At 43.3% G+C, this 16,392-nt stretch overlaps 1 protein-coding gene across 1 annotated transcript in view; it reads left to right on the forward strand.

Annotated features, from left to right (window-relative positions):
• Positions 1-10,206, forward strand: part of LOC145248259 (cullin-2-like) — a 91,746-nt gene extending 81,540 nt beyond the window's left edge. The window contains exon 19 of the mRNA XM_080110133.1: positions 9,975-10,206. Within this exon, the coding sequence (XP_079966259.1) occupies positions 9,975-10,106 (132 nt within the window). The 3' untranslated portion in view covers positions 10,107-10,206. The remainder of the gene's footprint in view (positions 1-9,974) is intronic.
• The last annotated feature ends 6,186 nt before the right edge of the window (positions 10,207-16,392 follow it).

The following is a 16,392-nucleotide window of genomic DNA, read 5'->3' on the forward strand; positions in this document are numbered from 1 at the left end:
TGGGTAGGGTGACGTGGGGTAGGGCGGGTGCTTCGTTTCTGCTCCCCTCTGTGGGCAGGGATGCCTATCCCCTCTCTCTCTTAATTGCGACGCGGCACTCTGACCCGCTAGCACCCACTGCGTCTTTCTTCTCTGCTCTCCCCCCTCGCGGGGGGATCTGAGCTGCTAACCCGACATCCCCGTGAGGGGAAGTCAAAAACTCTAATTTCTTCAAAGTCCGCTCCTCCCCCTCCATTCCCCTGGGTTTTCTTTTCCCCCACTACACTTTGGTCCGCGCCAGCGGCCAGTGCAACCGCCACGATGCCAGGCAGGAGGGGTACATCACCCCAAATGCGCAGCATCTCAACTGCTAACGACTCCCTATGTGAGGGAGCTGATGCATCTCCCGGCGAGACGGCGCCAGGAAACAAGGTAGGGCCCCGGCGCGCGGCGACCTTGGAAGAAAGCGGGAGGGTAGGGCCGCAGCCCGCGGCGACCCCCCAAAACGCACCTGCAACCGCTCCCCACGAGGGCAACCCAGCGGAAAAAGCTGCCGTTAACTCACTAGCTGGGGAAAGTGCAGAACCCAGCCAACCAGCTGCACCCCAGGACGGCAGAACCAAGGGAGGAAGACCGGGGAACCCATCCCCCGCTCCCCCAAAGGGCGACTCCCCAACAGAAAAGGAGGAAAACAGCACCGCGGACCAAACCGAGGCGCTGGACGAAGATGTAATAGCCTCCATCTGCTCACTATTCGGCGGGGAAGACAGTGATTGGCCCCCCAACACTCCCCAAGAGGACCAAATACGGAAAAGGGGTGACTCTCCGGCCAGTGGTAACAAAAGCAAGCTGGAAGGAGAGACACCCTTGACAGTACCCACCAAGGCTCCAGCTGGGAACACGGCACCAGAAGGGGAGACACCTCCATCCCCCAAGGGGACAGCCACCCAGCAAAGGAAGAAAATAAGAAAGGGGAGCGGCCCGGAGAGCAAACCAAGCCAGGACGAAACAACGCCAAGGACACAATGGCCTACTTTGCCTGGTAACGGCCCAGTTCCGAAGCCAAAAATGCCCATAACAAGAGAGAGCCCCACAACACCAGCTACGCCCCCCAACCCGAGTCCAGCTGACACCCACCAGGATGGAGGACCGGCATGGGGCCCCAAAGAGCAGCAAGGGAAGTTGACGCCCGAAGACTACAGAGCACTCTTCGACTCCACTTACAAGGAGTATACCCAGGGGAACAACATCCAACCCCTCCCGGGTCAAGTGGAAGTTCTGGAGAAAAGAGTGCTCTCGCTGATAACTTCAGACACCAAGACAAGGGGTCTGACGGGCGTCAACAAGGACACCATGATGAACGTGTTGCTGGAGCAGAACATTCCCGCCAACTACATCTGTAGAAGGAGTTACGCACAGTGGGATGTTCTGCTCCCCACCTCCGAAGACGCAGTCAGGCTGTCCAGGACCTGCCATCAGAGCAGGAACATAAAGCTCCAACCCATCTATATGAACAAGAGGAGAGCAAATGTTTCTGCTCTAAACGTCCCCTGCTATATGGAGGCCAAACAACTGGGGGCTATCCTAAGCCAGTATGGAGACGTAGAGGAAGTCACCCCGGTCCGCGGATTAAGAAACATCATGACCGGGGACTACAAAGTACAGATGGTCCTGGACAAGGCTGGATTCTACGCCATCCCAGCCACACTCAAGTTCGGAGAGTGGACACTCTCCCTTATAGTGGAAGGAAGGAGGCCTCATTGCTGGCTGTGCACACAACAAGGGCATATGGCGAAGGACTGTCCAAAGAGGAATGGAGGGAAGAAGCCCACAAAAGCGGCGGGAACAAGCGTGACAACAAATCAAGCCGCTGCTCCCGCGCCGGCCGCAAATCCTCCAGAGGCACCGACAGGCTGGGTGACGGTCGTAAAGAAAGGCAAGATCAACAAACAGCCATCCTTGCAGACAGTCACCCAAGACCAAGAACAACCGAAGAGCGAGACGGAGAAAATGGACACACAGACACCCTCCTCCTCAAACAAGAGGAAACTACCAGAATCTGAGGAGGAGGCCGCGTCAGAGGCAGAGGAAGAGACAACAACAGTCTCTATGGCCCTGAGCGCAACAGAGATCAGGAGGGCCAGGAGGAGGAAAAGCCGCAAGACACGCGCAAACCCTCCTACCCCCACTGAGACTGAGAAGGACTCCCTCGCAACAACAACACAGGATGAGCCCCCTGTGATCCCAACACCCCAGCAACCCGAACAACCTTCCCCCTCTCCTATAAAGGCCCCAAGAAACTCTTCCCGCCCCTCATCCCGTGACAGGAGCCAAAAAGAAGAAAACGAGCAGGCTACCCCCTCCCCAAGCGCTCAGCCTCCCCATCAACCAAAAGAGGTCCCCTCCCCCACTTCCAAAGTCCGCACTGAACGGACCAAAAAGCTCCCCTTCCTGCCAGGAAGCAGGATTTGTGAAACAGACCCTCTCCAACCGGCTCCGGACCTTAAAGGACAACAGAAGGTCCGGTACAATAAACTCAAAAACTTTGAAAAAGTCGGTGGAGACCTAGTAACAGACCCCACTAAATTCAAGGACGCTCCCTTGTTGACCACTTTCGTTAGGGTCGACAAGGACGCTAGGACTGGAGGAATGTGGGCAATGATTAAGGCAGCGAAGAATGCGATCCCAGGCCAGCAGCTGGTGGATAGGGACCATCCTTCGCTGACCAACATTTTCTTTAAATGTGAGGGTAGAATCCCCATGTATGTACACCCATCGCTATACAGGGCACTCAAACTAACCTTCCCCCTGGACGTGGGGGGCGTGGCCAAGGATGGATCACCTTCATCGGATTTACTTACCGGCAGCCTTGGCCAGGCCTGCCATGTCCTCACTGCCCAGGATTTCAGACCCGTCTGTGACAGTGCTTGAGGTAAGTGATCATGTCTTTGAACTTGGCTACATTGAATGTGAGGGGCATCAGGTGTCGAAGCAAGGCCTCGCGCGTTGTGAGAGACTTGGTGTCCCTCAAGGTAGATATTGCCGCTATCCAGGAGACCCACTTTGTTTGTGACGGGGATTGTCAGGTGTTGGTAAACGATTACGATGTCTACTCAGCATATGGCAATACCTATAGTCGTGGAATCTCCTTGCTAGTGAGTCGCACCCTGTCAGCGTCGGTGAATGTTGTTCACGCAGGCGAGGACGGGCGGGCGCTTGTTGTTGATGTTGCTGTTAATTGTAGTGTTTTTCGGATTGTTGCTGTTTATGCTCCCAATGCTGCTGTAGAGAGGGCAACCTTTTTTCGACGGTTGGAGGGCTTCTTAGTGGATCCGGAACGGTTAGTTTTAATGGGGGATTGGAATGCAATCCTTGATCCCAAAATAGATAAGGTCGGGGGGACTAGCGGGTCGGCGTGGTGTGACAGCAGTCTGTCTGACCTGATGGCCTCGTGCGATCTCGTCGACAGATTTCGTCTGGATCATCCTGGGCGGGAGATGTGGACGTGGCATCCTGTAGTGCCTTCCCATCCAAGCACTTACTTGGATCGGATGTTAGTTAGAAGAGGCGATGTAGACTCTCTATCTTGCCCCACGTTCCACTTGCTAGGACACTCGGACCATAAACTTGTTATGGCCCGTTTGAGCTTAAGTGCTAGGCCTAAACTGGCCGGATACTGGAAGTTCAACAGCACCTTGTTGGAGCTGGAGGACTACCGGTTGAAGGTCACTGAGCTAATTCAGCGGGCTTTAGTGGGGGCGGTTACAGGGAGTAAGTGGTGGGTTAGTCTCAAGGCCAAAATTAGGCGCTTCTCTGTCCAGTATAGCCAACGCCTCGCGATAGATAAGGCTAAGGCAAAGAAGCGTTTAGAGGATAAGCTGACCCGGGCGGTGGAGGGGGGGGACCCCCTAGAGTTAGCACTAGCTAAACAAGATCTCAACCGCTTGGCTAGCGAGCGGTATGAAGGTCAAGTAGTTAGGGCTAGGTTAAAGAAAGTTTCTAACGAGGCTGTGAATGTTGACGCTGTTGAGCGTAAGGCTGCTTTAAGGCGCGGTTCGGATGGGTACATTCGTAAAGTACATAACCTGGAAGGACACCCCTTAGTATCGACTCGGGAGATCTGCGAGGGGTTTCGGGAGCATCTATCGGTGCGCTTCACCCAACTACCCGGACTCAGGGTTGATGAGTTTGGCAGCTATTTGGCTGACTCGCCCCGCCTCACGGCGGCTCGGGCGGCTAGCTGTGATGGTCTTATTACTGAACATGAGGTCATTACTGCGTTGAAGCAGGTCGGCTATAACAAATCCCCGGGGCTTGATGGTTTACCCTACGAGTTTTACTTGAAGCTGTCGCCCATGTTGGTCCCTATTCTGAAGGATATGTTCAACCATTGGTTTGCCCAGGGTTCCATCCCTGGACAGGTGACCAAGGGTGTGATCACATTGCTGAGGAAAGGTCAACGGCATGGTGGGAGGGAAAACTTTGATGATTTTAGGCCCTTGACTCTGCTAAACACAGAGTTAAAGATTTTGGCAAAGATTCTTGCGAATCGCTTGCAGGTTGTCATCACTGACTTGATCGAACCGGACCAGACTTATGCTGTGAAGGGGAGATCGATTCAAGACAATTTGCACTTGATACGCTCGATCATAGAGGGGACAGAAGACGACGCCGAAGCCGCGCTGATCAGTTTGGATCAGTCCAAGGCATTCGATAGGGTCGACCATCGGTTCCTAGGATCTGTGCTAGAGGCCGCCGGATTTAATCCGGACTTCCGCAAGTGGATCTTTGTTCTGTATGACAGGCCGACGGTAGCGGTGCAGATCAACGGTAAGCTGTCGGAGTCATTCGCTGTCTCTCGGTCGGTGCGACAGGGTTGTCCGCTGTCGCCTCTGTTGTATGTCCTGGCGTTGGAACCCCTCCTTCGCAAGTTAAGGGACGAGGCGGCTACACCAGTCCTGCGCGGAATAGCTCTCCCTGGAGGCACACGAGCCAGGGTTTCCGCGTTCGCCGATGACGTCACCGTGTTCGTGTCTTGCCTCACGGACGTTCAAGCGGTGGTCGAGGCGCTCGCTCGATACGAAGAAGTAACAGGGGCCATCTTCAACCGTAGCAAGTCTGTTGGCCTGCGGTTGGGGGCCTGGACCGGGGTAAACTCGCTTCCAGGTATTTTCAGCTGGACCGATGGACCGGTCCGCATTCTCGGTGTCTGGTTTGGACCGGGACTTCAGCTGGAAAAGAATTGGTCGGAAGTACAGTCTAAGGTCAAATCGTCAGTAAAGACTTGGATTGGAAGGAAATTGTCCTTGAAGGGTCGGGCGGAGGCGTGTGCTACATACGTCTTTCCGCTCATCCTTTACCGTTTGTCTGTACTTCCTCTCCCTGCAGAACGGCTAACCCGCTTACAAGGGCGCCTCGATTCACTTTTGTGGAACGAGGGTAAGCATTATGTCTGCAGAGAGGTCTGTGTTCAAAATCCGAGCAAGGGAGGCCTGGGTCAGCCCAGTCTCTTGTGTCATAGAAACGCCGAGAGATTGGCTTTCCTGGGTTGTTCGCTTGAAGGAGACGCTCCTTGGGTCCCTGTGGTTGAGAACTCGTTTCCCAACCTCAAACCCAACCCTTCGGTAGAAGGTCGTCGTAGACCGAAGGGGGAGTCCAAGTTCTTCTCCGAATGCCGAACCGCTCTTAGAGCTTTGCCGGGGACCAATGTCCTCGATCAGCCAAGGAAGAAACTGTATCGGGATTTAGTGGAGGGGACCGCGAAGGATCCACTTTGTAGGCGGATGGGATGGTCGATGGAGGTTGTCCGTTCTCAATGGCGTTGGGCGCCGGGACGGGAGATTCTGAATAACTCGGAATTCTCCCTGACTTGGCGACTGGTCCGAAATGCGCTGCCCCTCTTCGACGTACTTTTCCGGTATAAAGAACATACCAGTCGCTTCTGTCCGTGCTGTGACGAACGCGAGCCCGAAACAATCGAGCACGCGTTTTTTAGTTGCAGCCGGATACAGCCCCTATTAAGGTACGTCGAGGGGGTAACAGCTCGCATCGATGCCGAGTGTCTGCTCGATCTCGACGTAGGAACTTTTGTGTACAACATGGAGCCGCCGTTCCCCAGGGAGGAAAGTTTGGTTTTCCTGGCGATCCTAGCAGTAGCGCGCATGACCATTTGGATCGCGCGCCTCAAGTTGGTCCACGAAGGGACATCTGTTCCTGATCCGGATCTGATCGTTTACTTTAAACATTTGCTTAAAGTAAAGATCAGATGCGATTGGAAGGGGTTGCCTAGAGTGGAATTTGACAAGAGGTGGGTGCACAGCACTAGTTTGTGCATCCGTCGAGGAGCCAAGTTTCAATACGTGTTCCCTCCTTAGGCATGGCATGGGCGGTGCTGGGTCCTACGGAACCCATCCCGCCTAGGTTAGCATTATAAGTTCAGTAAAGTAACTCTTGACTGGTGGTATAAATGAGATCCTGTTCCTGATTTTATTTTTTGGTATTAGAGAACCTCTGAGTCTGCCCAACCCCCCTGCTCCTCATCTTTATTTTCTGATGCCCCCGATCATCCCCCTACTCAGAGGTCACCTTCCTACCCCCTCCATCCGTTGCTTTATTTTCTCCCACCTCCATTAAGGCGACTTCCCCAAACCCCATTAGGGATGCTCTGCTTGTTTTCGGTTCCCCGGAAAACAGTGGGGAATCTAACCACATAGAATAGTACAGGGGGGTCTTACTAACAACACATTAGTAGTTTTTTCTTTATTTTTGAAATGAACACTTTCATTAGTTTTTTCCCACTCCACGAACATTTTATGCCAATTAATTCAAGAACTCTTTCTAATGAAATCGAACTTTATTTTCTCACACATACACACACACAAAAAAAAAAAAAAAAAAAATGCACACACAACACACAGAAATGAATATACAAATTGTACATAGTTAAATTTTACATTGAACGCTGGGGTTATTAGTTAGATTAGGATCCACAGAGTGATTGAGGTATTTTGGTAAATGTTGCCAGTCAAGAGTAAGACTTCAAAGTCTCATCTGTTACATAGTCAAAAAGACCCTGTACCCTCCCCCTCCCAATTTCTTGTAGGGCCTTGTGCCTAATTTTGTTGAATTGAATTTTTTGTACGTTTTTTATGTTCAATTTTTTCTTTCTCAATAAAATATATAGACAAGATCAAAGTGTAGTATCTGTTCCGACAGATGCTGCACTTAAGATAATTTGTACCAGTCAATGGAGGGGAAACCCTCTATACTGGGACAATTATTATTTTTGGTAACCAGAGTGCCCCCTTTTGCCTACTTTTAGGGGAGCTGGTTTTAACCTCACATTAAAAACGGCCTTGTGCCTAATTTGCTCAGTGGGGGAGCAAATAAATACCATCTGTTCCGGCAGATACTGCACTTAAGATAATTTGCACCAGTCAATGGAGGGGAAACCCTCTATACTGGAACAATTATTATTTTTGGTAACCAGAGTGACCCCTTTTAGGGGAGCTGGTTTTTACCTCACATTAAAAACGGCCTTGTGCCTAATTTGCTCAGTGGGGGAGCAAATAAATACCATCTCTTGTGTCGAGTAGTAGACATGTTGCTTGGCCTTTTGGTCAAGATCAAAGTGTAGTATCTGTTCCGACAGATGCTGCACTTAAGATAATTTGTACCAGTCAATGGAGGGGAAACCCTCTATACTGGGACAATTATTATTTTTGGTAACCAGAGTGCCCCCTTTTGCCTACTTTTAGGGGAGCTGGTTTTAACCTCACATTAAAAACGGCCTTGTGCCTAATTTGCTCAGTGGGGGAGCAAATAAATACCATCTGTTCCGGCAGATACTGCACTTAAGATAATTTGTACCAGTCAATGGAGGGGAAACCCTCTATACTGGGACAATTATTATTTTTGGTAACCAGAGTGACCCCTTTTAGGGGAGCTGGTTTTTACCTCACATTAAAAACGGCCTTGTGCCTAATTTGCTCAGTGGGGGAGCAAATAAATACGATCTGTTCCGGCAGGTGCTGCACTTAAGATAATTTGTACCAGTCAATGGAGGGGAAACCCTCTATACTGGGACAATTATTATTTTTGGTAACCAGAGTGCCCCCTTCTTGCCTACTTTTAGGGGAGCTGGTTTTTACCTCACATTAAAAACGGCCTTGTGCCTAATTTGCTCAGTGGGGGAGCAAATAAATACCATCTGTTCCGACAGATACTACACTTAAGATAATTTGTACCAGTCAATGGAGGGGAAACCCTCTATACTGGGACAATTATTATTTTTGGTAACCAGAGTGACCCCTTTTAGGGGAGCTGGTTTTTACCTCACATTAAAAACGGCCTTGTGCCTAATTTGCTCAGTGGGGGAGCAAATAAACACCATCTGTTCCGGCAGATACTGCACTTAAGATAATTTGTACCAGTCAATGGAGGGGAAACCCTCTATACTGGGACAATTATTATTTTTGGTAACCAGAGTGACCCCTTTTAGGGGAGCTGGTTTTTACCTCACATTAAAAACGGCCTTGTGCCTAATTTGCTCAGTGGGGGAGCAAATAAATACCATCTGTTCCGGCAGATACTGCACTTAAGATAATTTGTACCAGTCAATGGAGGGGAAACCCTCTATACTGGGACAATTATTATTTTTGGTAACCAGAGTGACCCCTTTTAGGGGAGCTGGTTTTTACCTCACATTAAAAACGGCCTTGTGCCTAATTTGCTCAGTGGGGGAGCAAATAAATACCATCTGTTCCGGCAGATGCTGCAAGCTATGACTAGCTATGATTAGCAAAGACCAGATGTGGGGGCAACCCCACATGCCTGACCTTTAACCAGCTCCCATTTCCCACCTCTCGGGAGCTGGTCCCCCCTTTCCCTTCCCCCTCCCTTCACTCCTCACATTAAAAATTGGCCTTGTGCCTAATTTGCTCGGTGGGGGAGCAAATAAATACCATCTGTTCCGGCAGATGCTGCACTTAAGATAATTTGTACCAGTCAATGGAGGGGAGACCCTCTATACTGGGACAATTATTATTTTTGGTAACCAGAGTGACCCCTTTTAGGGGAGCTGGTTTTTACCTCACATTAAAAACGGCCTTGTGCCTAATTTGCTCAGTGGGGGAGCAAATAAATACCATCTGTTCCGGCAGATGCTGCAAGCTATGACTAGCTATGACTAGCTATGACTAGCAAAGACCAGATGTGGGGGCAGCCCCACATGCCTGACCATTAACCAGCTCCCATTTCCCACTTCTCGGGAGCTGGTCCCCTTTTTCCCTTCCCCCTCCCTTCACTCCTCACATTAAAAATTGGCCTTGTGCCTAATTTGCTCGGTGGGGGAGCAAATAAACACCATCTGTTCCGGCAGATACTGCAAGCTATGACTAGCTATGACTAGCTATGACTAGCAAAGACCAGATGTGGGGGCAACCCCACATGCCTGACCTTTAACCAGCTCCCATTTCCCACGTCTCGGGAGCTGGTCCCCTTTTTCCCTTCCCCCTCCCTTCACTCCTCACATTAAAAATTGGCCTTGTGCCTAATTTGCTCGGTGGGGGAGCAAATAAATACCATCTCTTGTGTCGAGTAGAAAGTCGGTTTTGGGTTTATTTTCGGCAGCCTTGTCACTATCGTATCCCTTATTTTTTCTCATTTAATTTCGAAATTCTATGGCTATATGTTCTACGTAGGAATCTATGCAATTAATTGTTATAGTTTTTAACATAAAAGATGTTTTGTTGTTTTAGCTCCTTTTATCAAGTGGTTCCATGCCTAGTCTCAAGCGATGTTTATCAAATAAAACTCCTTGCAAGAAAACAAATAATATGAATATGTTTTAATTTTATTGTGTTTATCTTTGATTCTGCTAAGAGGATGACATCAAAAACACTACAATAAAAAGTATACTTTTTCTCTATATTATTTACTTGGAAAAAAAAACATTTGTTTCATTTTTTTTCTTATATTTTCACTTCTCTCCGCAGGTAATCAAGCAATCCAAGTCTCGATTCACACCCAACGTGAATCTGATCAAGAAATGCATAGAGGTGTTAATTGATAGAAACTTTATTGAACGCTCTCTATCGAAGCCAGACGAATATAACTACGTGGCATGAGCCCGGCTGGTGGTCATCTTACCAGCAGTCGGTATCTTCTGCATCCTATCGTCATCTTTGGAAAAGAAGAAAAATAATAAATAAGAAAAGATCAGCCTTATGTTTTACTCTTCCGATTTATCTGTACCCCTCTTTATTGTTTTCTCTCTACACCTGATGATTTTCGCTGCATAGTCTTTAGCCCATTTAGAAAGTTTGGATTGGTTTTAATCTCCTTTAATAAACACTTCAATATTCATCACACTTATTTACGCCATCGCTAGAATAAAACAACTGAATTATTTCTTTTTTTTTCAAGGAGCAAATTAATATTAGGTGTGTGCAAAAATAAAGTTGTTTATTTTTGGCGTTCAACTATATATGTAAAAACGACATTATTTTTGCACCAACCTAATATTATAAAAACAGTAAATAAGTAAAAATATTCATAACACTGTACAACAAAGTTTATAAAAAAAGGTATACGTATGTTGTGTCGTGGAACGACATTGAAAATAAGAACAATTAAGTAGAGGTTCGGTTAAAGAACAAGTGTCTTAACAATAATGTACAAAGATAGGAAAGCGTGTATATCTGCTGAGCACTCGGCTAGCAGTTGAAGTGCAGTCCCATCTCTCTCACCGGTGTTGGAATTACTAGCGCTATTTATAGTGCTAATCGGTGTAAATTCCTCTGTTCAAGGAAGGCCGGTATAACAATGCCAGATAAGATATGTTTCAGTATAAAAAAGTATCCAGATATAAACATTTTCTACATTAGGCACCGTTTTTCACATACCATAAACAATATTTTATTATTGTTGTTTATGAATGAAAAGCATAAAATTCTTAAGTAAAACAATATTTGTTCCTCTACACACTTATTGTTCAATGTTGGTATTATAAAAGGTGCACCGTTGTATGATCGTCTAAATGTTGTTGTCTATTTGTGATATATTCAAACCTACTTGTTCATATGCAGCTGTGTGTGTGTGTGTGTGTGATACATGTATTTTTGACATACCTTAACTTCATGCGTCGTTGATCTTCTCCACCTGGAATTCATCTTGTTCTTGGAGTGGAGACTGGGGACCTGTTTTGGACGAATATTCATTCACTGCAAAACGATGAATTGATTTTATATAGTTTTTATTTATTCACCTTCCAGATGTTGATCGCAGAAGAATGGAAAGTGAATGTCTTTGCTTGCATGGGTACTTCAAGGTCTTATTTTCACACACGTCAGCGTCCCCCACAGTGAAGGGGACGGGACGACCTGTTAAGCCGTCCGCTCTTCTTTACGTCCAAAACCCAAGTCACTGACTCCAACTTATCTGATCACGTGACTCACACGCAGATCCGATCAGCTGACCCTCACTTCCGGTAAAACCTGTCTACAATATGGTTTACTATATTTCTTTCTTATATTCGACCTATTTCCTAACATTATATGTTAAGTGCCTTTCTTCGTTTTTATATTCCATCAGTAGTCTGCCACCATGCCAGCGTTTATATTTTCTTTTAAAACGTTTCTTCATCACTGAAATATCCTGATGGCATCCCTCACCATGTTCGTCACTCACATCACAAAGATTCTCCGCAAAATTCTGCCATTGTGCATATAAAACTGCCACTAATGTTCTGTACATTTATTGGTGTGACATAGTGTAATTGGACAAAAGATAGCTGTGTTAGCCACGCAGATTATTTTTTATGGGTTGGATCAAGTGTGATATCTTCACCAAGGCCTAGTGGCCATGAACCTACAATTTACAGTCGAGGAAAAAAATATAGAGAGAATCTATATTACTACGAATATAATTCATACTGAGGATCTTGTATCAAAATATTTATTATTTCCTATTTACTTGCCTCCCTAGAAAAGCAAATTTAAACATCATATCGATTTTTACGATGGAGATGAAACCCAGGATTGGGGAAAATAGCGATTTCTTCAGTTTAATTAGAAAGATTAAGATAAGTATCAGATGATATGGTCTACTTTGATTAGCAATATACTTACACACACATATATATATATATATATATATATATATATATATATATATATATATATATACAAAGCATCACTCTTATCAAGACCAGGATATCACTCGAGGATTAGAGTTAAAAGTGTACAGTAGACAATTGCACAATAAAACAGTCGTTACTAATGGAAATTCGGTAAATTTCTTAACTTATATGGAACGGCTCATCAAAAACTTCTTTACATGTGACTTGAAGACAACCTTATTGTACCTATTTACAATGCCTCCCCACAGGACAGAGTTAGACACCAGGGTCGTTTTTTAACATGGAGAAAAAGTACAAAAATAAAAAATTGTCTCAGTCGTGAAGGACTGCTCCCCCACCGAAAGAGAACAAGAAATGGAAGTGCAGCAGCTGAAGAACAGATACTACACTTTGATATTGTAGTCAGCTGAAAAGCAGTTAAACGGAAGAGAGTTCCACAGGTGTGCAATTCTAAGAAAGAAGCTTTGTTCATAGAATCTACATTTAGGTTTAGGCACAGATAAAGAGTGGGGGAAATTATTGATAATGTTTTCTGCTAGACTGGTGTTTCCTGTGAAAGTTTGGCGAGGGGGACCATAGATTAGAGCACTTGCCATGAAAATAACGATAAAGCAGACAAACTCGCAACATCTCTTCTGTGAGAAAGAGGTTGCAGGAAAGAGAAAAGGGCGTCCCCTACGATGCTACGAAGTCTGTTTTGAACTCTATCAAGGCAGGATACGTCTTTTCTAGCAACTCCTGCCAGATATGGCAACAATACACCATCCTTTTACATATATATATATATATATATATATATATATATATATATATATACATATATATATATATATATATATATATATATATATACTCTTGTAACAAAAACCAAGATTCAAAGAATGATTTGATAGCCAGAAAACGTGTATTTCATTGTTAGTTACAATTGTTTCAAGACCATTTGGACAAATTCAAACATTATGTCGTTTGAATTTGTCCAAATGGTCTTGAAACAATTGTAACTAACAATGAAATACACTTTTTCTGGCTATCAACCCATTCTGTGAAGTCTTGGTTTTTGTAAAAACAATATATGAATGCTCAGTTATGAAATATAATTTTGTAGCTTACAGTTTAAGTCATCTCTTTTTGGCTTAAAATTTATTTGTATATTAACGATTATTGAATTATACAAACGCAATAGAATTCGCAATACTACAAATAAGACTATATATATACATATATATACATATATATGTATATATATGCATACATATGTATACATATATATGCATATATACATATATATATACATATATGCACATACATATATATACATATATGTACACAAACACACACACACACACACATATATATATATATATATATATATATATATATATATATATATATATATAAATTAAAACAAAAAGAAACTTACATAAGTTGGTAAACGATAAAAGTAGCGAAACGGATAACGCACCGAACTGTAATACACATGGTCCGCAGTTCGATTCAGTCAAGCTACGCTAAAAAGAGGTAGGGGCATGAAATATGCATGTCCGTAAATTACTGTTTTAATACTACTACTACAACTAATAATAATAATAATAATAATAATGATAATAATAATAATAGTTATAAAATATTATTTGTTTACGTCCAAATAAAATATGGGCGATTTTCTAAATAACAAGATCTTCAAGGGGAAGACGCTACTTAACGATATTATCTTTAAAAGATCAACAACAAATGTGTGTGTGTGTGTGTGTGTGTGTGTGTGTGTGTGTGTGTGTGTAAGTGACGTTGTCTATGTTTGTGAAGAACCGTTTCTACAAAATTACTCTTTTTTGCTCTACAGGCTTAAAACATAATCTATACGGGATTCAAACTTTGGAACAAATTTGATTTCAGTTTTTTCCAGTAATACTAGCTACTAAGGGGTCGAAATAAAAAAAAATGGAACTTAACTGTGTATCATCTACGCACAAATGTACATTTATACGTTTTACAGCGTTGTATTAAAAATTTTGATATGCAAAAGACTTAGCTCGTATAATATCAAATAACGCTGTAGTGCTAGATGCTAGATATTTTAGTTTCGATGTTAGCTGATAGCCCCCAAGTATATATATATATATATATATATATATATATATATATATATATATATATATATATATATATATTAGGTTGGTGCAAAAACAGTATCGTTTTCTCACATATGTTACTTTTATATATAATTTCTGAATTAATTAATTGATATATATAGCCATGTTATATATCATTGTGAAGCGCGTTTTCCTCTCTATCGAACTGTGTTATTCGTAACTGCTCTCAATCCCTTCATTCATTTTTTTTTTTGCAGACTTTTCGACAGCATGGACAAAATTCAAATCCGCACGATTTTCTTGTTCCAGTTCAAACTAGACATAAAAGCTGCTAAGACAGCTCGTGATATCAATCATGCGTTTGGCCCAAGAACCATTAACGAACGTGTGGCACAACGGTAGTTCAGAAAATTTCGCAATGGTGAAGACAGCTTAAGATTAAGATGTCCGCAGCCGGGAGACCTGTATGCAACGTTCTGAAATCAAGACATTATTGCTTTAAAACGATTGTCATGTAAACGATTAGATAAAGCGAAAAACGCTCTGTAAAATAATACGTAATGTAAAGGTATTATAACGAAAACGTATTTGAAAATATATCATTTGAAATCCAAATTACAAATTCCGCAAGAACCTTCTTCTCAACCAAATATTTGTTTGTTTCGCCAATGTGAGATCAACCTTGGAGGCACCTTATTTATTATATTTATAAAAGAAGGCGTCTCTGTGTATTTTTGTTTGCGCGTACGTAGATCTATAACCAAAGAGTTTAAATTTAAATTAGGTACACAAAGGATTTCAGAGATAATCAGTATAAAGTGTCTACAATATGATTTACTATAGCATGTAGTATATTCCGAGCAGTTCTATTTATGACAGGAGAACCAACTTCATATAATTCCTCGACTGAGCTTCAATCTATGGTCGCCTGCAAAACATTCACAACAAATACTCATCTATCTACCGCCAAAATTTCCTTACCCCTTATCTCTATCTAATACAAACGAAAATTTCATGAGCGAAGGTTATATCCTATTGCGAACACAATGCCGTTGGGCTGCTTCCAGACTAACTATAACATATTTGTTTCCAAATCAAATGTAAACAAGTTCTTGTATAGCAGTTCTTCGAAATAATCAAATTCTACCTAAGTTCAACCACTACCCATCATTACGGTGTCAGCTTACACATCGCCTGACATTTATTAACTCTTATCCCGAGCGAGACTCGGGTTTTGGTAAGCGGGGACTCATATATAAAACACAATTCAAAAAACTATTTTATTGTATGTGTTTGCAACGACGACTTTGTCATTTAGGGTGGGTTTCTCAGGATTCCTCGCTGTCCTTAGTGTTACTATTGACATGCCTCTTAAAAATGGCGGAATTCGATACAAAGTCAGTTTAAATGTAGGGTAATTCCAGCTCTCCACACAAATTACATTTTCTTTTTGATTTGTGAAGTTAAATGCTTATTTTAAGCTAGAAATTTCCGAACTACAGTTTACGGCTCTTAAAATAAACTTCAAAATCCGCGCATTTAAAATATATCTTTTAACCATAATCATTATTCTCTGTTGGAAAAAGTAAAAACAGACACAAATACCTACAGGCATATTTTCCATTAGGTGTTCTTTCTAAGCACATGTTGAATGCAAACATTGTTAATTAATATTACTGTTCGCAATCCACAACCACCTTCGTTTTCCTATTTTGGAGCAGAGAAGAATCAGAACATTTTGAATAAGTAATCTTGTCTAATATAAAAATAACAGTGGTATGTGTGTATGTGTGGTTGTATGCCCAGCCAAAAGTAAAAAATATAACTACAAAACAAACGCCCACAAAGTTAGTATATTCTTGATCAGTGTTGTCCTGTATAATTAATATCTAAAATCTTAAAAACATTTATTCATTATTTAGCTAAATAAATTTTCATTTTTATTATTTTTTCATCATTTTATATTAGACTAAATTCACGAGATTCAAGGCTACCATAGCGTTTTTAATAATTGGCCGTTGTAAACTTTGACAGAGTGGCCTTTTTAATGCCAAATTTAGCCTTTTTATGCTCTTAATTAAAACATGGTTCCATGAAAAAGCAAATTAGCCAGGTTAGAGGGGTCATTCATTTCCAGTGTTTATATATGAGAGGTGAATGATTACATTATTATTTATTATGTTC

Source organism: Euprymna scolopes, chromosome 26 (assembly GCF_053919585.1).
Source record: "Euprymna scolopes isolate OS-2025 chromosome 26, ASM5391958v1, whole genome shotgun sequence".
Classification (NCBI taxonomy): domain Eukaryota; kingdom Metazoa; phylum Mollusca; class Cephalopoda; order Sepiida; family Sepiolidae; genus Euprymna; species Euprymna scolopes.